We start from the raw sequence: 23601 nt of genomic DNA, 5'->3' as shown, positions 1-23601 counted from the left end.
GAAGAGACACTTAAGAGTGTCTTTGGGAAAGGCCTGTAGAACCTACTTTGTATAATCTCATAGTAAAAAACAAATTGAAAGTAAAAACTAAGGCAAATTGCCCAGAGGAAATGTAAATTACAAAACTTAAGTTTAATATTACATGTCTGGCCACATTCTACAATATAGTAGGGCTAATCCTCCTGTCCACCTTATATTATGTAGAGTCCAAACCACACTAAAAAGAGATAAAGAAACCCATGGGGTAGGGGGGCGGGTTGGGTCAAAGCCCTCTCCTCTGCGGGTGTTAATCTGAAGTTCCTCCCCTCGTCTGAGATGATCTGCCCATTTTGGCAGAACGTTTGTGTAAAACCCTAAATTTCACATATGGAACATCCAAGACACCCATCTGGCTCCACCCACCTTATTATCTGGGGTTGAAAGTTTGTCACAGGGACAAATGTTATCTCCCATGATTTGAGAAACAAGAATGATCCAACAGCACTATCACATTCACTTCAGCTAGGTTAGTGGCGGCATTCGTGCCTTGTTCCTCTATAAAACAGGTTTCTCAATGTATTATTCATACATATGTGTGTGTACATATATGTGTCATTATACTGATTTCCCCATTTTGAGCTTTTTGAAAACTGGGCTTAGTGTTCATTTTGTTTCACTTTGGATACAGAAGTCATCTTTTCGGTGATTAATCATAAAGGCTGCAATGGAAATAGGCATAGTCTACTCGTCTGTACGATAGAGCGTTTTGTATCTTATCGGGCAAAGCGAACAGCCGCTGAGGAGGTTGTGAAACGGGATCGAACTTAAAAAAAAAAAATCAAAGGCGAGGCATTTTTTTGGCCCCTGACGCTTCACGTACTTTGCACTGCCATCGGTACCGCTCGTTCTCGGCTCGGGAACTTTGTACTGACGCCGAGCCAGAACGCTCGCAGGTGTCCCCGCCGGGGCGCTCGGGGAGAACACGCCCTCGGGAGCCCGCGAGGCCTGCGCCTTGGTAACCTCGACCCGGGGCGGCGGCGGCTCCGTGCGCAGCGGCCCCACCGCCCGGCGCCCGCCGTCCGCTCGCGCTCGCCGGTCCCGAAGCTGCGGCTGGGTCGCCGCGGCCGCTCTGCCGGCGCCCCGCTCATGCTTTCGGCCACCCGGAGGGCTCGCCAGCTCTTCCACGGCCTTCGTCCCGTCCCAAGAATGGGAGACTCCGCTTCCAAGATCGTCAGCCCCCAGGAGGCCTTGCCGGGCCGGAAGGACCCGATCGCCGTGGCGGGTAAGGACGCGGGAGCGCTCGGAGGGCGCGGTGGTCCCCGCAGCGCATGCGTGCCCGTGCCCGGCGGCGCGTCCTCCGCCCGCCGCTCGGAAGGCGGGGACCGGCCTCGGTCGGGAATAGGCTGGGGTCTGCGCAGGCGCGGAGGCGCGCGGCGGGGGAGGCGGGGAGAGGACCCTCCTGTTTCTTTGTTTAGCCCTTTCTCCCTACAAAAGCATAAAGCGCTCCGGAGGAATCTGGGGTGCTGGCATAACACCTAAAATGCAGATTCCCCAGCGGCCCCAACTTTGGGCGGGAAAAGCGCCGATGCGATGTCCGCCCTTTGCACCCGCGTGTGCGGGCCCGCGATCCGGGGTTCGGGGCATCCTTTCCTGTTCCGTTTGCACCGGCTGCTGGGATGCGCCGCCGGCCGCTTGCGGCAATGGTGCGGTGTTGTGTTGTCGCTGGAAGCAACGTCATGATACAGAACGACGGGAACTGCGGTTTTGAAAGTGCAGCTGAGTGCAGTGTTCCGGTTGCTGGCGTTATCCGCACGGGCTTCCATTATCTTCCAGGACTGCCCGGTTCCCCCCAATTAGTAGGAGCTGCCCTTAGCCCTGTGCCCCGGGCTCTGCCCTTGTGTATCATCAGGCCTACCTAGGTGTCCGTTTTAGGGCTGGGCTTCCCAAGCTTTAAAATAATTTTCCAGTCTTACACCAGTGCTTTTGGAAAATACAATAAGAGTGAAATGTTAGAAAAGGGATCACGTACTTGGATAACAAGTAATGTTAAATTACCTAAAGTTTTCAAAAGCTTAACTCTCCATTTCTCAGACCTGGTGCAGATTTGTAAGACAGCCCAGGTCCACCAACCCCTGGACCATAATTTAAGTAGGATTACCTTGGCTCAGTGTTTGTCAAAGTGTGGCCCTGTTTTGGGAAAGGGGACCGGGCCTTTGGCGGGTCTTTCCTTGACTTGTGCAGGAAAAATTTCACAAAACGATTCCAGGTGACTACGAGGGAACATTTTTAAAGCTGGAGACAGTGAAACAAGAAAGGGCTTAGCATAGAAGAAGCAACAGGAGAGCCCGGCTGCCTTAGCTCTCTGGGAAGTCAGAGAAAAGGGGTCCTTGAGAACAGGTTCAGGGATTGCTGGGCCAGTTTGTTCAGCTGTCTCAGTTTCCATATTCCACTTGTCCTTGGCTTACTGGCCTGTCTCAGCCCTATCAATTTGTGTTTTAAACAAGCAATCCAGGTGATTTAATGCACTGCATAGTCTATAAGCCACTGCCTTAGAGCTGTTGGAGAATTAAGTGATGATTAATCTTTTACAAATAGTTCAATGTCAAGATAGATTCTGCATTTGAAACTTCCCAGAAATTCTTCAATTTTTCTTTCCCTTAGAGAATTGTTGAGTATTTCTAGGAGGAGGTCATAGTGAGGGTCTGCATATCACATACAAAACTCAGTATGAGACTGTAAAAGGTAGAGGTTTTTGGATTTGAGGCAGTTTGGAAAGTGATTGTGTGACCTGTTCTTTTATTTACCTACATTAGCAGTTCTATTTCCTGTGCCTGCTATCACTTCACCTCCAACTCATTGACAGATTAAAAGTTTATTTTATTTTTAACTCAGATTCAGAGAATGAGTTTTGGGGAAAAATAATCCAGATTATTTTTATCTCTAAACTATGTTTAACTCAATTATCTAAACTTCACTTATCTTAAAAATAAGTTCTCTTCACAAATTTGCAAACCAGGATTCATAAATAGATATTTAAAGGCAATGCTTTCTCAATGCCGAACTTCCCCAGCTGGTACTGAACCTCCTTTTTACATCTGCAGTGTTTTTGATATGCTCTCCTAGACAAAAAAAACAACCCCAAAACTCTTAATCAGATTTCCAAATTGGTTCAGGATCAAGACTGACCAAAATTTAGTTCTGTTTTTTTTTTTTAACCAAAGTCTTCCCAATCTATTTCCCAGTATATAAATTACACTTTTGGTAAAAGATTGACCAATATGGTAGAAACCAGCCGAAGATTTCTTTTTCATATCCACATTAACTAGGCAAAACCTCAGGACCTGGTTCTATTCCAGGCTCTTCTTTCTTTTCATATAGCCATGTGTACATCTCTCTGTATCTGGACCCGTAAACTGCTTTTTCTGGTGTAGCGCCTAAAATGCATATGTCCTTATTGTTCAGCTGTTGTAACACCACCCCCCAATACTTACATTTTACTTTTTTTTTTTAATCTTCATATAGAAACATTCATTTGAAAGAGACACATTGATTGGTTGCTTCTGTGGAGGAGCAGGGATTGAACCTGCAACTGAGGTACCAGCATCAAACCCTTATAGTCCACAGGCCAGCACTCTAACCACTGAGCCAAACCAGCTAGGGCAATACCTACACATTGTGGCCTATCTTGTCTCTACTCCTGGTACTACTCATGCCTTGATGGGTTGCTGAAAGTTATAATTGGCCCCAGAAATGGGCAGTGTTACCTCTTTGTCAGGTTTTGGTGGTTTTAAAAGTTAAATTAATCTCAATTCCAGCCTCCATTCTGTTTAACAGCTATTCACTTCTCTGTGTTACCTCTGTGTATGTCTGTTATTTATACTCTACTTTCTGAAAAGTTCTGTGACAAAAGCATCACCTTTTTATTTTAGAAGACAAGGCCTGTCTTTTTCATGTCTTTGTCTCAGCCTACTATGAGGTGTGCACTATTACCAAATACTTTTGGTGCAAAGGGTTATCATCTAAGCTTTAATCCTATCTTTTTTGGTATGCCTAAGAAAACTTACACCCTTTTGTAAACTGTGGCTCAGCAGATTTTTACTTTGCAAGAGGGTAAGATTCAATCTTTTAAGCTTCTTTAATAATTACTTTCTCCCAGTCTATCTTAAATGGACCAAAACATGAATAGGCCTATTTTGGGTGATTGGTTAAAACTAAACTTGGACTATACTGCCTCAACTGAAGCACATTCTGTTCAGGTTAGTGGCAGGTTCTGGACAGCACTGGCTGGCCGGCAGGGCACACAGCACTTTGGTTTTATATGTGGAGGTGGTTTTGCTCTGTTTTAGTGCCTGGCTATAAAGCGGTACTGAGAGAACTTTGGGACTGGGGAAAAGGGGGGAGTCATGCTTGTTGAACTAAATTGCTAAAGATAGGCAGGAGGTGGAAGGCTTATAATTAAAACCCCAGAGTACCTCTTACATTATTGAAATGTAAGTTTATTATAGTTAAAACTGATCTTATTTTCAATGAATTATGATAAAAGCCCAGCTTTTATTTATTTATTTATTTATTTATTTATTTATTTATAAATATATATATATATTTATTGATTTCAGAGAGAGGAAGGGAGAGGGGGAGAGAGAGAGAGAAACATCAATGATGAGAGAGTCATTGATCGGCTGCCTCCTGCACAACCCCTACTGGGGATGGAGCCTGCAACCCTGGCATGTGCCCTGATTGGGAATCGAACTGCAATCTCCCGGATAATAGGTGGATGCTCAACTGCTGGGCCCAGCTTTTATTTATGTGGCCCCCTTTTTTTTTTTTTTTTTTAATACTGGAAACATTGCTAATCTGGTTTTTTGGTCAGGTATTTGGGATTTGGAGATATTCAGGATAACATTGACAGCTCCTATTTAATCTCTTTCTTGCCTTTAGGTTCTTAGATAGTGTTCACTGCATTTATTGCTGTGATGCCCTTTTGGGGTGAGGAACAGATGTAGTACACCTGCTAAAAGTATACTTGTTTAAGAACTTTAAACATAAATGGAAAAACGGTAGAGCAATATAAGTAATATAAAAGGTGGCTCTTTGAAAAATAATTAAACTGCAACAATAAAATTTATAAACTATTAGCTAGACTAATAAAGGAAAAAGGGAAGAAAGTACAAATACACAAGATAGGAACTGAGGGGAAATAATGGAAATAGAAAATTTTAAGTATCATTAAAGACTATTTGCTTAACTCTTTGAAAATCAGTTTGAAAACTTGGATGGAAATAGATAATTTTTAGGAAAATATAATTGGCCCACACTGACCCCAGGAAGAGGTAGAAAATCTAAACAGATAGATTTTTCTAAAAAAAATAAAGTTGTCAAGGAGTTGCTTCCTCCCAAAGCATTATGTCCAGATAGTTTTATAAGGGACTTTTACTAAATATTTAAAGAGCAGATAATTTTAATATTGTTTAAACTGAAAGAATTGTCAAATTGTTTTTAAGAAGCAAGTATAACATTGAAACCAAAATTGATAAAGATTGCACAAAAATAAAGTGACAGAACTGTTGTATGTATGAATATTGATGCAAAACTGCAAAATAAATATGAATAAACAGGGTCTAGCAATGGGGTTTAATCTCAGAATGCAAGGAGATTAATATTGGGAAATCTGTTAGGAAATCTATTAATATTATTCATCATTTAACTGATCAAACAAACAAAAAAGATGTAACTATCTCCCTAGATGCTGAAAAATAGTTTAACCAAGTTTAACTACCATTTTTTATAACAACACTCAGAGATAGCTACTTCCTTAACGTGATAAAATGTATCTGTTTCAGCCCAAAGGCCAACATGGTGCTTAATGGAGAAACATTAGAAATTCCTACTAGAGCCCCAATCAAGAATATGGAGGTGGTCCACTCTTGCTCAGCCTAGTAGCAGGTGTGCACTATTACTAAATACTTTTGTTGTTAAGAGTTATCATCTAAACTTTAATCTTGCCTTTTTAATGTTCTTAAGAAAATGTCCATCCTTTTATAAACTGTGGCCTGGTAGATTTCTACTTTGCAAGAAGTTAAGAATCAAACCTTCAAACTTTTTTAATGTGTAATTTTTTCAAGACTGCCTAAAGCATGATTAAAGTGTGACCAGGCCTTCTTCGGGTAATTGGTTATTATTTAACATATTTTGTAGGTGTTAGCCAATGCAGTCAGACAAGAGAAGACAATTAGAGATGTAAAGATTGGAAAAGAGAAGGTAAAGTTAACACCATTTGCGGATGATAGGATTACATATTTGGAAAATCCAAGAGAATTTAGTAAGGTATCAGTATATCCTTATGAGACAGAAACCAACAGCTTTACTCTATATAAATAACTTGTTAGGAGATATAATGGAAGAAAGCACTCCATTTATAATTGCAACCAAAAGAGTTAAAATTTGGGAGTAAACTTGGCAAGAAATATGCAGGACCAATGTGAAGAAAACTTTAAAACACGACTGAAAGATGCAAAAGAAGAAAAACAAATGGCAAGAAATACCAGGTTCTTGGATAGAAGACTGAACAGGAAACATATGTCAGTTCTCCCTAAGTTAATTTATAAAGGTAATGTGGTTTCAATGATATTTTTATTTTGTTCTAGAACTGGATATACTAATTAAAAAATTCATATGGAAAAAGAATCAGGAATAGTTATGGTAACTGTAAAAGAGGAGCAAAGAGGGACAGCTAGCCCTACCAAACAGTGGTACTAGTCCATGAATGGCCAGGTCAATGGAGCAGAATAGAAAGATCAGAAATTCCTGAATATATATGGAAATGTAGTACATGATAAAGGTGATGTCTCAAATCAGTGAGGAAAAGATGGAATATTTAGTAAACAGTTTTGGGACAACTAGGTAGCCATATGGGGAAAAAAGTTGGATTTGTACTTTCCGTCTTAAAACAGGACAAGTTCCAAAAGATATATGATGATAATAGCTCATGCTTACTATATACCAGGCACTGTAGTAATTATGTTTACTAATACATTTAATCTTCACAATAACCCATTGAGGTAGTAACTATTATTCTTCATTTATAGATGTGGAAACTGAGAGCCATTGAGGTTCGGTGACTTTTCCAAGGTCATATAGCTCATAAGTGGTGGATCTGGGATATGAATGTTGGCAGTTTGGCTTTAGTGTTTGGAAAGTTAACTACTATGCTGTTTTTATACTTAAGTGTAAAAACTGAAACAATTTAAGTATGAGAAAGGGAGAATTCCTTCATAATCTTGGTGTGAGGAAAGCCTTTCTAACCATGACTTGAAAATCAGAACACTTAAAAGATTGATCAATTAGATCACATTGAAATAAGAATCTTCTGCGGCAAAATTATCATAAGCAAATTCAAAAGACAAACTGGGGTATATATTTGAAACTCATATCATAGGTTAAGGGCCAGTCTTCCAAATATATAAGAAGCTCCTAGAAATTAATAAGAAAACACCATCATCCATTAAAAAAATAGGCAAAGGTTATGAACAGTTTCCAGAAGAGGAAGTACAGTTGGCTCTTAAACATATAAAAAGATGGCCTACTTCACTCATAATGAGGAGAATGCAAATACCATTTTTCATTTTTCAGACTGGCAAAAATCCAGAACTTTGATGATACACTCTGTTGCCTTAAGGAAAAAGGCACTCTCTTACAGTGCTGGCTAGAGTGGAAATTGGCTCAACTCTTAGGGAAGGCAATTTGGCAGTATCTATCAAAAATTTAATTGCATATACCTTTTGACCCAGGAATGCAATTTCTGCAAATTTATCCTACAGATAGACTTGCACACATGCCAAATGATGACTGTACCAGGTTATTCACTGCAGCATTGTTTGCAATAGCCAAAGATTGGAAACAACCCAAATGCCCATCAGTAGGGGCTAGTTAAATAAATTATGGTTCGTCTTCACAATGGAATATGCGGCTGTAAGAAAGAGCATGGAAAGATCTATATGAATGGGTATGGAGAGATTGCCAAGATATAGTGTTAAGTGAAAAAAGCAAGGTCAGAAAAGTGTTATATAGCATGCTAGCTTTTGTGTGAACAGGGAGGAAAAGAATTATATGTATGCACAAAGAAACTTTGAAAGGATGGCAAAGAAACTAATAGCCTGCCAGAGAGCTATGCAGCCATCCCAGGGTGGATGGGAGACTTTTTACTTCTTTTTTTAAATAACATGATTCTTGTAATGTGACTGCTTTATTGAATTAAATAACTCCACTTTGAAGATGATCTCTTTCTGTTGTTTTTAGTCAAATTGACCACCCTTCGATCATCTTTTGTCAGCTCTATTTCAAGTTCATTTTTTAAAAAAATTTTGCTCTTTTTCTTGTCAAGTAGATTTTTTTCTTCCTCAATTTGCTTTTGTAATCAAAATCTACATTTTGGCATGATTTAAAAATCTAAATTTAGAGGGTGAAATTGGAATAAGTTAATCCAAGTCATTTTACATTTCATAAATATTCATTTTTATTGAAGCAGCAATTGTAGTGGCATCATTTATACAAAGAAAAGATCTTTGGGGACAAATTCCTTCCTCTATTATGTGGAAGGCATTATGTGTATTTCTTTTATTTTCAGTGATGTACATAGACTTTTAAAAGAAAATGATAGAAAACAATTTTCCTTTTAGAAAAAATTTCCCCAATGTGTGATTAATTTCTAAATTGCAGAACACAGAAGTATTATTCTTCTTGTTTGCATCCTATCTAAAGCTCTTTATTTTACTCTGTGTTTTAGAAGCCTCAGTGTTTCCCTGAAGTCCCTGGAAAAAGGGTATTCCATACCTCCCACAATCTAATCCTTACTTCCCAGCCTTTTCCCCCACTGTGCCCCTACAGAACCCCATCTTTAGGCTCACATTTGTTTCAGTGTTTTGCTTCTGGAATTGCTCACGTGATTCTACTCCAATACTCCAATCTTTTCATTTAATCATTCAATAAATGATTATTAAATGCCTGCTTAGGTAAAATATTGTATTTTCCATATATCCTTCCTCAAAACTTGCCCTGTTTGAATTCCATTTCTCCAATAAACCCATCCCTTTTCTCTCTGACCTAAGTGATCCCTTTCTTTTCCACTGGACAAATAATTATGCACTGTCTTATGAATTCTTCTGTTGGGTCTTTCACTGTTACTTAGATGTTTTGTTGCTACCCAGGTTATTAAATCCATGCCTTACCTCGTCATAGGGGGTGAGCTCCCCAGAAAGATGGCTGACCAGAGGCGCCATGTTTCATTCCTTGAAGGGGGGGACTGGGCTTTGTTTGATACTTATTTTACCCTCTATTCTGTAACACTTCACAAAGGGTTCTGCCTACATCAGGCACTCAATTAGGGTTTGTGGATATCAGGCAGCACATGGTTAATGCCTGAGAACAAAGACCAAAACTGGCTATCTTTCTGTGTGACCATTGTGTGACCAATGTAACACAGAGACGCTAACGTAGATGACCTTTAGTCCATGGGATACGTACTCCTAGTTGTTTTTGTGCCATTGGTGATGGATTTGTGCTGATTTCAGACTTTCTTCTCACTCACTCTTATGACCAGTGGTAAACTTTTCTCCTGGCCAGAATGAATGACTGGAAGGTGCTCGTCTTTAAATATCTGAGCAGGGACTTCTTAGGAATCTGCAACAGTGGTTGGGAAAGAGTGTTATGCTCAGCACAATCCATGTAGGACCTTGGCCTGCTATCCTTAGTTCAGGGGTCACATTGCAAACCTGCCTCAGGTTGGGGAGGGAGGAGAGGAATGGGAGGCTGGCTGAGTAAGGAGACAGCCTGTGTCATGAGCCACAGGAGGGTTAGTATCCTTGAGGCCCTCAGCAAGGACCAGAGTGGAAGCCTCTTTGTTGAGCTTGGTTCAGCCCCTTTAAAGGTCCCAGTGCTGCCTTGGCAGATGGCCATGCCCCTTCCCATGCCCTGCCATCCTGTGCCAGCCAAAATCATTGAACTGGTGATGTACAAAGGACTGAATCTGCAAAAAATGGTTTCGAAGTGTCAATGTGTGATGAGTGAAAGTTGTGGATCTTCTATATCCTATTATTTCATCCTTCTTCCATCATAAATTCCCAGTTTGTCAGAGAGCATCACACCCTCTAATGTTCTGTGGAAATGTAGCACTCGACTACTAATTACTTGAGGGCAGGTATTGTTTTATGCTTTGTGACTGGAACACGGTAGGCTGACCATAAATATTTGTTGAATGACTTCAGTACACTCTGTTGTGAGCTTTTTGAGAGGTGGTCCCCTCTGAAGAGCATCATATATAATAGACATGCACATATTATCTATTACCGCACACACTAGATGGGCAATAAATGTCTGAATGAGTAAGAGAGAACAGTGGATTGAAGAAGACAGGAAGGGTAGGGGTTTGGGCCCTTGGGATTGCCATTGTTTGCTGGTCTCCATGGTATTGGTTTTTCCTATCATACCAGAAAACTTTATTAGCTGGAAATAATTTCTGCAGCCAAATGGAAATGTATGTGATAAGGAGTGGGCCATATTTGAAGAATGGAGTGTCAGTCTACCCTGTTAGGTGATGGCAGTCTCTTTACCTGCCACTTCCTTTCCTTCCTGCAGCTCAGAGCACCAGCCCAGGCTCAGCTAAACAGAGCTGAGTTTCTGCCATGCTGCCCAGAGCTTTAGTTACACCGGATTTCTAGTGGGCCATGGCTTTGTCATCATATAACAGTTCAATCATTTTAACTTGTCTCTATCTCCTTACCAAATTTTAAGCCAAGAGACGGTAAGAGGTTGGGAGTGTCTGACAATGACCTTACCTTCAGAGGAGTAGAATTGATATCGGCTGGCATTCTCTGCTTCTTTGTCCTTATTTTATTGCTTTACTCTCTCTACCCTTCTTCTCATGGCTGGCTAGCTTCTTCCCTTCCACTCCTTTCTGTGGGTGGCTCCTGAAATCTATATCTATTTGGAAATATTTATAGGTTGTGTATGTCCTACTGTAACCCCAAACTCAGTTCCAAGACCAAACTTACTATTTTTTCTTCAGAATGTTAGATACATATTTTAATTTCTGTGTTTCTGCTAGTGGCACTGCTATGCTCCCGAGTTCCCCTAACCCTTACCTGCATTCATCTGTGATCCTTGCCTCTGTATTTAATATGTCCTTTCTCCAGTAGTCTTGATTGTATTTTGCCTTCTATATTAGTCAGGATTCTCCAGAGGAACAGAACCAATAGGATATATGTAGATATATAGAAAGAGATTTATTGTGAGGGATTGGCCCATATGGCATTGGAGGCTGAGAAGTCCTAGATCAGCCATCTGCAAGCTGGAGGCCCAGGAAAGCTGGTGGTGTGATTCCTGTGCCACCTTGAAGGCCTGAGAACTGGGGTAGCCAATAATACAAGTCCCAGTCTGAGTCCCAAGGCCTGAGACGCAGGAGTGCCTGAGGGCAGGAGAAGATGGATGTCCTAGACACTGAGAGAGTAAATTCACCCTTCATGTGCCTTTTTGTTCTAATGTTATCAGATTAGATAAGGTCTCTTAGTGTTTCCAATTCAAATGCTAATCCCTTCCACAAACACCTTCACAGACATACCCAGAAATAATGTATTACCTGGACATCCCTTAGCCCAGTCAGGTTCATACATAAAATTCATCACACTTTCCTTGGTCTCTTGTCTTCATTTTCCCCAGTCTGTTGTGAGCACCACTCTCAGACATCTGTTTAAACCTCAGATTTCATTCTGTCTCTGCTTAGAAAATAGTGGTAACTCTTTGTGATCTGTGTGATGCACTGTTCGTCTTGGATCTAGAAACTTCTGCAACATGCTGCCGTCTCAGTGTTCCAGATCTCTGCTTCCACCCCTGAGGCTGACTCCTGCTCTTAGTTCCTTCCTTCCAGGATGTTTGCTTTCTTCCTCACAGCCCATTTAAATCTTCCTGGGCCTTTCAGGGCTAAACTGAGCTCTTCCCCTTCCATGCTGTCTTTAGGGACTGTTTCAGCTTAGATTGTTCTCTGGAGTTGGAGGTGGAGCTAGGGCTTTGGGGCCTTGTTTTATACTTCATCCCAATGTGTCTCCTTAGGGAGGTGAAGGTTGAGTTGCTTTAATATATTTGGGGCTCAGTGATTGCTGTTTTCCTCCTTTGTGTTTCCTAAACTCCTAGCTAAGTTACGGTGCCCAGCTGGCATGGCCAGGGTTTTTGGATTACAATGGCTAAGTGGCTTGATCTTCTGGTAACGTCCTCCTGGATGTCCTATCATAATGTTCTTCCCATTTGGTGAGATACTTGACTACTTTGACTCATGATGCTGTTAAAAGATAAACTGAGGCATATTAAAAATTTAAGATCTTATTAGAGCAAAAATTTATTAGAATCAGGCAGCATTCAGTCTAGCAGATAGAAAGGCACTCTGAGGAGCTGTACAAAATGAAAGACTTTTATAAGCAGAAGGGAATGAGAATGAGGAAGTTATACTAGGAAAAAAAGCGGGTTGGTTACCATAAGTTACTTTCCTCTAAGGCATAGTAGGGACCTGTCAGGCAGATTACCTAACTATTGCTGATCAGGTAATTCCAGATTGACTGATTTAAGATTTCACTTCTGGGCGAGCCAAAACTGTACCTGAATTAAGTCTTGGTTTGGTGATGTGGGGATTGGCTTAGGCTACTCCATTTTGGGACTGGTGTATGTGTGTTTAACAGTGCCAAATGCTTGGTTTTATCTTGACCAGAGATTACCGTATCATCTGGGTCAACTGGGGCCTCTCCAGTAAACTGGGTCCCTAATGGAAGGTTGAATAAAGTTATTGCCCTTCATGAAGAAGGACATGATTCCCTGTATTTTGGTAGGACTTTTGTATCATTTCATGAGAGCATGTCTGCAGTGTTTCTCAGTATGGCATATTTCTGATCCACCAGCTTGTTGAGTAAGTATATTAAATTTACATTACAATACAGCAAAGACTGGTAATAGTGAAACGGGAAGAAATGCAGAGTTACAATATGTTTCGATGAATATATTATCAATACGTTTTTTAAAAAAGGAATAAAATTTAGAGACATTGAATGTCTTCCTAGAGCATGTATATAAAATAAATTCTTTTGTAGATGTTGCCATGGTGAGGTAGTAACATTAGTGCTGAATTTTCCTCTGTAACTTTTTCATATTTTACTTTTTGATTTTTTTTTTAAATTTGTAGTTTACAGTTAGGTAACTTACAGTTTGCTAAAATATGAAAAACTAAAAAGCATCGTTCACTTGAGGCCAAAAATGATTCTTTGGCCCACTGAAAAAAATTTGATATTTTAACAGATCTTACCCAAAAGGCAAGAGTCATGAAAATGAAATACTGTGAGGGAATTCATAGCTTTACAGCTGGAGAAAATGAAACCTCAAGTAAAAAATCCTGAATGTGCTGTGGTTAGCAGATAAAAAGAAAACCGTGCTAGAGTTTGCCGAACGGAGTAGCCAGCTGTCAAACAGAGCCCCCGACAAACACTGCATTGCTGAAAACCTTCATTTCCTTGTCTCAAAAACCAGTTCATAACGAGTTACGTCAGCTAGCAGCAAGCCCTCCGCAGCCACTCCTGCTGGCCCCTGGAGTTGCTAGCTGACCACTTAGCATTCCTTGCACGCGGAGATGTGAGCGCTGGCGTGAGGCGGCGCCGCCCAGAGCTCCTGCTCCCCGCCCCAGGACCGCAGCGGGCTGGTCCCAGCCCAGCCAGGCAGGGCCTCTCCCCGACAGCACGGGCCGGTTGCTGGGGAACCACGCACCTCCGAGAGTAGAAACTGCACCCGGCGCCTCCGAATGTAAGAGCTTGGAGGAGCCCTTTGCAGATAACTTTTAGTTTAAGAAATTAAAAACGTTTTCTTTTCTTATGCTTATACTACGAAGCTCTGTGGGCTTATTTTGATGAGTGGGATAAAAGAGAATAATTATTTTCTGGTGAAAATTAGATGTTGGATGAATAAGATGTATGTTGCTGCAGTAGTTTTTGGGAAGCACACACCCGATTTAAGCAATAAGCTACATAAATTTAAATATGTATCTCCAGGGACAAGATATGAACCAAGGGATTTTATTTTGGTTCATTAAAATCCACAATTATCTTTTTCCGAATAAGGAGATTCATTAAGGAGCTGAAGCCTAGGCTTCACTTTATGTATACACTGGCTTTGGAACAGCAAGTTCCAAAGTCTTTCTTTTAGCTTGCCTTTTTTTTCTTTTGTTTTTGGTCAGAGTTCCCCCATCTCTTGACATCATAAGATGGTTGCACGCTCTTAATCACCGCACATGTGCATCTCCACCTGACCAAGGCCTAAGCCCTGTGTTGTCGGCTGGTGCCTACCTCCAAAGAAAGCAGAGTATGGATGTGTGGAGACCTGGCTCACTTCCAAAGGCCCTTCCTACTCTGACCTGTCTGCATTTCTGTCTGTCTACTATTTGGGGTAGTTCTTAGCCTTATAATTACTGTTAACTCCTCGCCTTGACCAACAACCTGAACAAATTACTTGCCTTGCATTTACTTTAAGGCCTGAACCTTCTTTCCTGCCCTGATTCTCTGACTCTTACTGTCGTCTGCATTGCTGTGTTTCAGAGTGATGTTAAGCTACATGACTTCAGTAATCTCTCAGGGGTCCAGCGGAGTGTTGCAGTCTAAACTCAATGATTCTTTACACTGTAGTTATTTATTATATTTTGTTTTTCTAAGGGAGTTTTAAAGATTAGCTTCGACAAGTTTGTTGCTTCGGCTGAAAATGAGGAGCTAGATAAATCATGGACTGAGTCCTTAAGTTAGGAAATAAGTAAATATGTGCCTTTGAACACTGAAAGGTAGACCATTGTGGCTTTGTGCTTATTGATTAATAGGTGAAGATACTATGTCCTGCATCTCTACATATACGTCTTGCTCTGCTTGCTTGATCTACTCTCTTTAGAACATGCCTTTACTGATAAAACCTCCTTTTCTTCTCATTACCAAGCTTCCTTTTACTCAGTTACCCCTCCTCTCTCAGTGATGTTTTCTTTTACTCTCCAACCCATTTTGACCTTCCTCTCTTATAAACCTGTAGCATTTTTTTTTACTACTCATTTGGCATGCAAGCATATCATTTGAAGACATCTGTATTGTTGTCTTATTATTTAAATTTATAATAGTGATTTAACTTTAGTATATATATATTTTCTCTATAACTGCATTTTAAGTTTAGTGAGGGTTTATTTACTTATTTGTACCCCTCCATGCCTATGCACATTTACGTTATACAATAATTATTAGTTAAATGAATGAAAGAATATTGAGCTTATACTGTGTAATATTATGTTTGGAAGTTGTCTGCTCAATAAAATGCTTTTAGTATGGCGCAGGTCAATAGGTATTAATATTAATGAATCTCAATAAATGGATGCTCTGTTTTTAACTTACATTCCAGCACAAACTATCCGTTTTTAGAAATTTGATTATGACTGCTTGTGTGAATCCAATGGCTGACTTTCCAAATACATAGTTATTAGAGGAGATCTGAGCTCTTAGCTGCTGTATTACGATTTGTGTTTAATATTTATGGAAGTCTTTCTACAAATATGTAAAAATGTCGGTGAGTGAAGGAAATGGTTCCCAGTGTGACAGAAGAAAATATCTTAAAAAGATCCGCAGTTATCTGTAGTTTCCCCAAGGTTGTGTTTGTATAAAAAAGACATTGTTTTATGTTCTAGAATCAAGAGATGATTTTATGATTTAACAAGTTCCACCAAGAACTTTTGTAAGGTTATCAGTACCAGCATAACTACTGCAGAGATCACATAGCATATTAGTCTCCGGATTTATTGAGCTTGCTGCATTCCTTTAGTATCATTCATATTTTTCTCCCGAGGGTACCACTTTCCTCTCTTGACTTAATAACAAGATATGGAAACTCATTTATGCTGTGGTGTATGATGCTGGGAAATGAATGCCCATTTATTATCTCTCTCTACAGGACCTTTCATGACCATAGGTAGGTGTTTGCCACCTCAATATAAATAGGCAGCATTCAGAATTGTATTCTCTAGTGAGAGACAAGTTGGTTTGGCGGAAAGCACAGGCTTTCATGTCCGGACAGTGACTCTGAACTTCACTTGGTATGCTTACCAGCTGCGTGACCTTGAACAGATTTGCCTGGGTTTTCTCATTTGTAAAACGGAAACAGTGGCACCCGCCTCAGATGGATGTTTCTGGGAACAGATGAGATAATGGAGATTAAGCCTAGCATGACACCCGGCTCCTGGCAGATGCGCAGAATGTTTCTTTTGCAGTATGTGTCCAGTGGGGACATTTAGGGGACAGCTTACTGCTGTGTGCTGCCTAAATTTTTTCACTTTTATGTTTAATTCTTTGAAGGTTTTAGGATATAAGCCCAACCAGTTTTTGTCAAGAACTGCAGCATAGGAAATTAAATGCACAAAATAGTTTTTTGATTTACAAAGTCAACATGGGAAAAATTAGTTACTGTTTCCCAATAAGTATGTCATAACTGTTTTTTTTGAGGGGGTGAGGTGAGTGGAATAAAGATGTCTCTGCAGTTTTGAAACTTCCTTTTTGTTTCTTCCCTACCTCTTGTCCCTCCCTCCCCTCCCCTCCCCCCTCCCTCCCCTCCTCCTCCTCCTTCCTTTCTTCCTTTTCTTAGCCAACTTAATATCAAATGCAATAAGCCATGTTGGAGACAAGAGTGGAAGCTGCAATATGAGAGACTGTGTGTGTGGACAGTCTGTGTAGGCATCCGCTTACACCCCCCTTCCCCTACTTGTGTGATAGAGGTGGGTGGGTGCTGCATGCTCCCTGGGGACTGGCCCTCTGGCACCCCTTCACAGGGCTCCTGCAAGAGCCAGACTTTCTACTGTGACTGCTCCCGGCTCTGCAAATTACTTGGGGTGGGATCTGACCCTTTTGGGTCGAATGTCCCTCCCAGGGCTTGGTGCCTCTTCTCTAGAGCCAGGAGCTGTAAACAAACAGTCCTGGAGCTGACAGGACCCCTAGTTGCTCTGGAGTTGCTTCTTCTATGGAGAAGGTCTGTTTTCACTAGGAGAGGAGGAAGGTGGTGGAGAGTCCTCAAGGAGGCAGAGGTGGTGGAGAGTCCTGGCTGCATTCAGGTTCTCACTGTTTGCTTTTGAGATCTAAGTGCCTTCCTGCCCTTCCTGCAGTTTCATTTTCATTGTTCCTATTTCCTTGGATTCTTGACACAAAAACCAAGTTCTCCATCTCCCTCCCTCCCCCCCCTCCCAGTTCAAGTTTGATTTTGTCACTTGTAACCAAAGGTGCCTTCCTTCCTTACCCTTAACTCTGGATTTGGCTTTACTGGAACATAACGAGAATGGCCAGTTTCATGACAGTGGTCTCTAGCTGGCTTTTCACAAGAGCCACATTTAGAAGGCTGTGATAGATAGGCCCCCAGGCACACTACGCATTCCCATTGTTCCAGTTTCCACCTGCCTCATGCATGGTGGGGATTCCTGCCTGCTTGGTCACTGTAAGCCTGCCCCACGGCAGTGCCCTGGGGGCTATAGATTTGCTTCTTCAGAGCCTCACCCTTCGCGCTTTCCTCCAGGGACATGATACCTACACATTTAGGTTTCAAGATCCAGGTGAGTGGTAGAACCTGGCTCAGCAATATGATCCAGTACTGATGTGTATTTTTTTCTAGAAAAATCAAGCTCTCTATTAAAGTAGCATCACCAATTATAGCATTCCTCTCTGGAAGTGATAACATCTACAGACCTGCAAGCTCCTGCTATAAACTGACAGCTTTATTGTTAAACCCAACTATTATCAAGTGCTGTACCATAAAAGCTGGACCTTTTTTCCCCTTTCTATTTCAAGGTAAACTTTTACTAGTCTTCTGTATTTGGCTTTTCAGAAGTTGATAACCACAGGGTTCATGGCCTATGCAGCAGCTCCCATAAGCCACTTAAAGCTTTATTCCCACAGCCAGTCTTATGCTCAGCAAAACCAAGGTGAGGAGCCACTGTGGACTTGTGGAAGGACCACGGAGGGTGGCCTTGCCAGTTCTGGGCTTTGGCTGTGCTACTGATTCACTGTGCAGCTTTGTACAATTCACTTACCTTCTCTGGCTGCCCATTCACTTAAATAAAAAGTGTTTGAAAGCACAGTCCCTGGAGGTTCTTTTTCCATTCACGCAATGATTTTAAGTGCTTTCTTTGTATTATGCTTAACACTTTCTCTATTCCCTTCAGAACTGATCTCCTTTCCTCAGAAGCTTATTAACTCCAGCACTAAGCCCTGCATCTTTCTTGCATGGTCACATTTGCTTTTTAGTTTTCTTTTCTTCGCTTTCCCCTCCTTGTTCTTTCTTTCCCCTTGAAAAGGCAGAGAAAGGGGAAGAAAATGGAGGCATGCAACAGGGTTGCGAATACAGTTACCACTTTTCCTGATAGTCTCTTTCTCAGTCTGGAGGAAGTCACTTTGGCAACCCTGAATCCATCTCTCTGCCTCTGAACTAACTTCATCTTTCCTCATTATTATTTCATTTCAGTGGGATGGCTTCTTACAGATTTTTTAAAAAACCTGATCTTCTTCTTGAAGTTTCTTAGAGACCAACTGTTTTTTCTATATCTGAATATTTGAAAGGACAGCTGAAGGAAACTCAGGGGCAGTTTAGAGGTGGGACCGCGCTGTAGTGTCCTCAGTGAGCAAAAGTCTTTCCTCGTGGATTGCACGGGGCCTCCTTGCTCTCTGCAGAATCTTGGTTCTGTATCAGCCTGCAACTCTGTTGCCTAAAGGTGAAATCTGCCTACAGCTTTCCCTTCCAAAGACTGGTCTCCCCTAATAACTGTGCACCAGGTCATCCACAGTGGCCATGTAGCCAGTCATAGTTCTATAAACTGTCAGTCTAGAAAGAACTAACGAACGGAACAGAGGCAGGTAGTCTGCATGCTGGGGCAATGGTTGGGCAACATGTCACAACACAGATTGCAGCAGAGTAGTGCTGGGGAGAGAGAGGGGCAGACACCAGGTCAGCGCAGCAGGCTGGGCAGACCCAGTCAGGGCTGCACACAGATCCAGGTTGAAGGCAATCCCAGGTCACCGCCAGGAAGGGGTCGGTCAGGAGGCTTCATATGAGAACAAGCGGAAAACATGGCCCATGTGGATGAGGCCATGTGGACTCATCAGGTGCTCCTCTGGTGGTCTGAACCTGGCATAGGGACCATATAACCCACTTGCCATTTGGGGCCTCTGGTTCTTGGCTGAAGCCTCAGTCCAAACTGTGGAAGCCCAAAGCTATCCTTAAGATTTCTCTGAATTGAGTGTGTGTATGTGTGTGTGTGTGGATGAGACACTTATGTTGTCTTGGTTACCTTTGTCTCTAGCTTCCTGCATCCCTCGATACCATCTCTTTTTCACACTTAATTGACCCCTTTACCATTATATTTACCACAACACAGGTGAGAATGTCCTAGACTTTACCGAAGATTGGGGCAGGAGTGACGGAGGAGGGACTGACTGCATATGGCACAGAAAGGGGTGAAAATCCTCCCTCAGATACTCCTGATCCCAAACGCTTTGGCCAGCCTTCCGTTCATGGTTTCTCCCCAGCCCTTCCCAACACGCAAGGCCAGCAACGCCTTTCACCTCTCAGGTTGTACTTACCTGCCACTCTTCTCCTCCCTCCTTTCTAGGAAAATTGAAATCTTTTTTCACACAGAACAGATCCAGACTTCTTTTTGACATGGGTTCTAGCTGATATCCATGCTCTAAGGACCCCACCTTCTATTTCAAAAATCATTTCAAGTTATCTTCTCAGAGATGGTGGATTTTTCCTACATTGACCTAGGAATACATTTTATAATCCTGGAGCTTGAACTAGATGCCAAACTAAATAGGAGAGAGAATGGGGGAGAGGGGATGGCAATGAGTTGCTGGGTTTGCAGGGCCCTTCTTTCTACTAAGGGGTATTTGTGACTCCCTTAGTCTTGTCATGTGTATACATTTTACCCCCACCCACCACTAGACAGTACCATCTTTGAAGGCAAGGAGTGTTTCTGCTCCATTCTCTTATTCCTGGAGCATCTACCCTTGAACATTGTATAATAGGTGTTCAGGAAATAGTTACTGAACAGATAGATGGGCTTAGTGTGACATTAATGGGTGATTAAAAGAGTTAATAATTTCTTCTCTTAAGGAGTTCATAGTTTAGTTAGGAAGACAAAAATAACATAGATGAGAATAATTAAGCCATGAACCTTGTGGCCCAGAACAAGGGGGTGAATTTCTCAAGAATTTGGAAACACTTAACTCTATTTACATTTTTAGTTGTGTATGTAGCATTTAAATAAAATTTGGGCTCCTATCCACCTTATCACTAATTCAGATACATTTTTTCCTAGATTAAAAACAAAAATGTGAATGCATATTTCCAGGGATTTCATTTTAGCTTCAGCAAATGACAATCTAATTTTAATAAGTTATTTTGAACTTAATACATCTAAAATTCAGGTTAGTTTTGTTTTCTGGCTAATTATTTTAACGGGGAGACATTTTTATGGAAGTTTTAGGATAAAACATTATCTTTGGATATGTGACACATTTGTATTTTTAAAATCTCTTGGGTATTTTTAAGGGAAATTTAATTCATCTGATTTTGATCTAAATATAATTTACTCACAATAATGGAGAAATATTTGATATCTAGAGAAATCTATTGATGCTCTTAAAGCTTTTCTCCTGGGAAATAAGAAATCCCATTTTCCAAGAGTAAATCACAAGCCTGCAATGTCTACTTTTTCTGCTTATTTAAGGAAGCCTGTGTTAAGCCTCAAATTGGTTAGTCCACATCAGTTATTTTTGTTTTTAATTTTGAGCCTTTCTTTTAAAAGCATGCATGGGAAATTTTCTTTGAGGAGGTTTTCTTTTTTTTCTTATTCTGACAGTTTTATCTGTTATCCTATTTTTTTCAAACAACGATTTCGGAAGCTTTCTGGTAATAAAACAATTTTGATGTCTGGATTAATGGTGTCTGTATTCAAGATGCTTCAGACATGTCAGAAGCTTGGGGATCGCATTTAAATGTGTTTCTTAATTTTAATTTTAAAACACTTTCTATGAGAATTAGATACCGGTCCTAAGTGAATATTCCAAATTTAAAGAGTAGGTTTTGGCCAAGGTAAAAACAAATTTTGTACTCTTAAAAGACCTGATATCTAGTTACAAATAAAAAAAAGAGGTCATGATATCAACATATCAACATTATGTTTCAGAAGTGAAATGTGAAAGAAGTTGGGCAGTGTCAGATTCTAAGAGGATCTTGGGTGGCCACCCAGGAATGGAGGGCCTCGGGGTTTAGCTCCTTCAGCACCTCTGACTTCTCTCCAGGCTCCTCCTGACTTCTGGAATCTAGTCTTCTGGCCCCTTAAGGACAGTGTTGTTCCCCGCCCTTCTCTAACATGTAGGCTTCGCATCCCTGACTTGAGCCTTGTTCCTTCAGGTTCCCCTTCTCTGCTGGGAGCCAGCTGGCTGAAGTCTGGGCAGGGGCCCAACAATTGCTCCACAGCCCTTTGCTGCCCTCTGCTGCCTGCAGCAAATGGCTATTAACCCTCCAGGCCCAGCTGGCCTGTAGGATCTGATGCCTGCGTCATTCCAATAGTCTTTTGGCCCCTCGTTCCTTTAGTTCAGCAAACAGCTGTAGCCAGATAAATCTTCCTGAAATATCATTTCACATGAGAAGCAGCTCGATTGTAGTGGTTAGGTGCGGTGCACAGACTGGAGGCAGTTTGCCTGGGTTCTGTTTCAGCTCTGCCATTTACAAACTGTATGACCTTGGGCAAGTTAGTTAACCTCTGTAAGCCTCAGTTTCCTAGCCTGAAAAATGGGTTGATAATACGCTTATGAGGAAGGTATTATTATTATCAAGATTAAATGAAATAAAATGAGAAGTGTTTAGAACAATGCCTGGCACAAAGTAAGTGCTAAATAAATATTAGTTATTGTTATACTTATCACCCCCCCTTTAGTAATTTGTGCTTTTTTTATTGCATAGTACAAATATGCGATAGATAGACCACATATTGTTTATCCATTCACTACGTGGTGGGCTTTGGGATTGTTTCCAGTGTCTGGCTATTAAGGATAATTCTTTGATGAATGTTCATGTGCAAGTCTTTGTGTGGACATGTATTTTCTCACATGTAGACTTAGGAATGGAAATTTCTGGTTCCTAACATAGGTATAAATTGAAATTTTAAAGAAATTAGCAAACTATTTACCATTTTTCATTCCCACCTGCAGTTTATGAGGGTTTCAGTTTGCAGCATCCTCACCAACACTTGATATTATCTGTCTTTTTCTTTTCTAGTGGGTGATGAGGGATGAATCAAGGATGCCTCTTGGATTTTTAGTTGAGCAATTGAGTGTTCAGAGCTACCATTTACTGGAGGCTGGAGGAAGAGTGGATTTTTTTGAGACAAATCAAAAGTTCAGATTCAACCATTCAGAGGGACTGCCACATAGGTAGTGGGATGTATGAGGCCACCTGCATTCTTTCCATCTTCCTGAATTCATTAAATAATGAATAATTGAATAGTTGCTTCAATTTTTTGTCCTCTGGATATGTGCCTGATGATCTGGACAAATCACATAACTTCTTCTGATGTCAGTTTCCTCATCCATAAAGTAAAATAATCTGTCTTTCTCCAAAGGTTGAGGTGAATGAATTAGAGTGTGAAAGTGCTTATTATCATGGTGGTTATTGTTGATGCATGGTTACCTTTTGTTTATTTTATTTTTGTGTTCATTGTGGCTTGTAGGCCCATGTTTCGTATGTAAGTGGTGCTCAGTAAATCCTGATTTAATAAATAAATGCAGATAATGACTAAGTGTGTAATGGTGAAGAAGGGAGGGAGGAAAGAGAGAAAAAAATAGAAATAGTTTGGATTGGCCATCACAATTCCACATTTGAGTTTTGTGGAAGGGCAATTTATCTTTTATGTTATGACACTAGGAAGAAACATGGAAAAGTCAGGATTTGGGGAGATATTTAAATAATAACACTTATCACATAAAGCATAGTATTTTGTCAGTGTCTCCGATATCTTCATACTTGACTTTAAGCTTCTTGAGACCTGGGGCAATTTCTAATGTGCTTCTGGATTTCCCAGAGCCTTTGCTTAGAGCTTTGAACATAATATGAACACAACAAATATGTATAAAATGAATACGTATACTTTTTAAACTTCTCTCTTTATTCTAATTAAAGTGACATGTATTTGACTTTTGGTTGGTTGGTAGATGACTGTTCAGCAGGTTATTTCCTTCCTGTGTCCCTCAGATGTCATGGACATGCTTCTATCATAGCTGATGGATGACCTGTAATTGTAATTACTTGTTTACGTACCTGCTCGGTGATGGCGGGGGCTCCATGTCCTGGGCACATGCCTGCACGTGGTAGTTGTTCAGATAATGCTTGAGAGAATTATTCTCAGTGGACAACTGTATTCAAGACTTAATGCATAGCTGGGAAAGAAGACCAGATATGTGCTTGTTGGGGTTTCAGATTACAGAGCTAAAGGTCTAAATCTAGGGAGGGAAAGAAAGTAGGGAAATGGTCAAGTAACTC

The 23601-nt window shown here is 41.0% G+C and overlaps 1 protein-coding gene across 4 annotated transcripts in view; it reads left to right on the top strand.

Moving 5' to 3' along the window:
• The first annotated feature begins 448 nt into the window (after positions 1-448).
• The window catches only part of MSRA (methionine sulfoxide reductase A), a 323213-nt gene continuing 300060 nt past the window's right edge, over positions 449-23601 (top strand). For 2 of the 4 annotated variants that reach the window (XM_081135848.1, XM_081135846.1), the window contains exon 1: positions 5267-6586. In XM_081135848.1, the coding sequence (XP_080991974.1) occupies positions 6445-6586 (142 nt within the window). In that variant the 5' untranslated portion in view covers positions 5267-6444. Of the gene's footprint in view, positions 1262-5266; positions 6587-23601 lie in introns of those variants that run through there. The other 2 variants (XM_081135847.1, XM_081135849.1) reach the window with 2 other exon arrangements.

The sequence above is a fragment of the Miniopterus schreibersii genome (genome assembly GCF_964146895.1).
Source record: "Miniopterus schreibersii genome assembly, chromosome: 4".
NCBI classification, from domain to species: Eukaryota; Metazoa; Chordata; class Mammalia; order Chiroptera; family Miniopteridae; genus Miniopterus; species Miniopterus schreibersii.
This window is presented reverse-complemented; position numbering and strand designations above follow the sequence as displayed.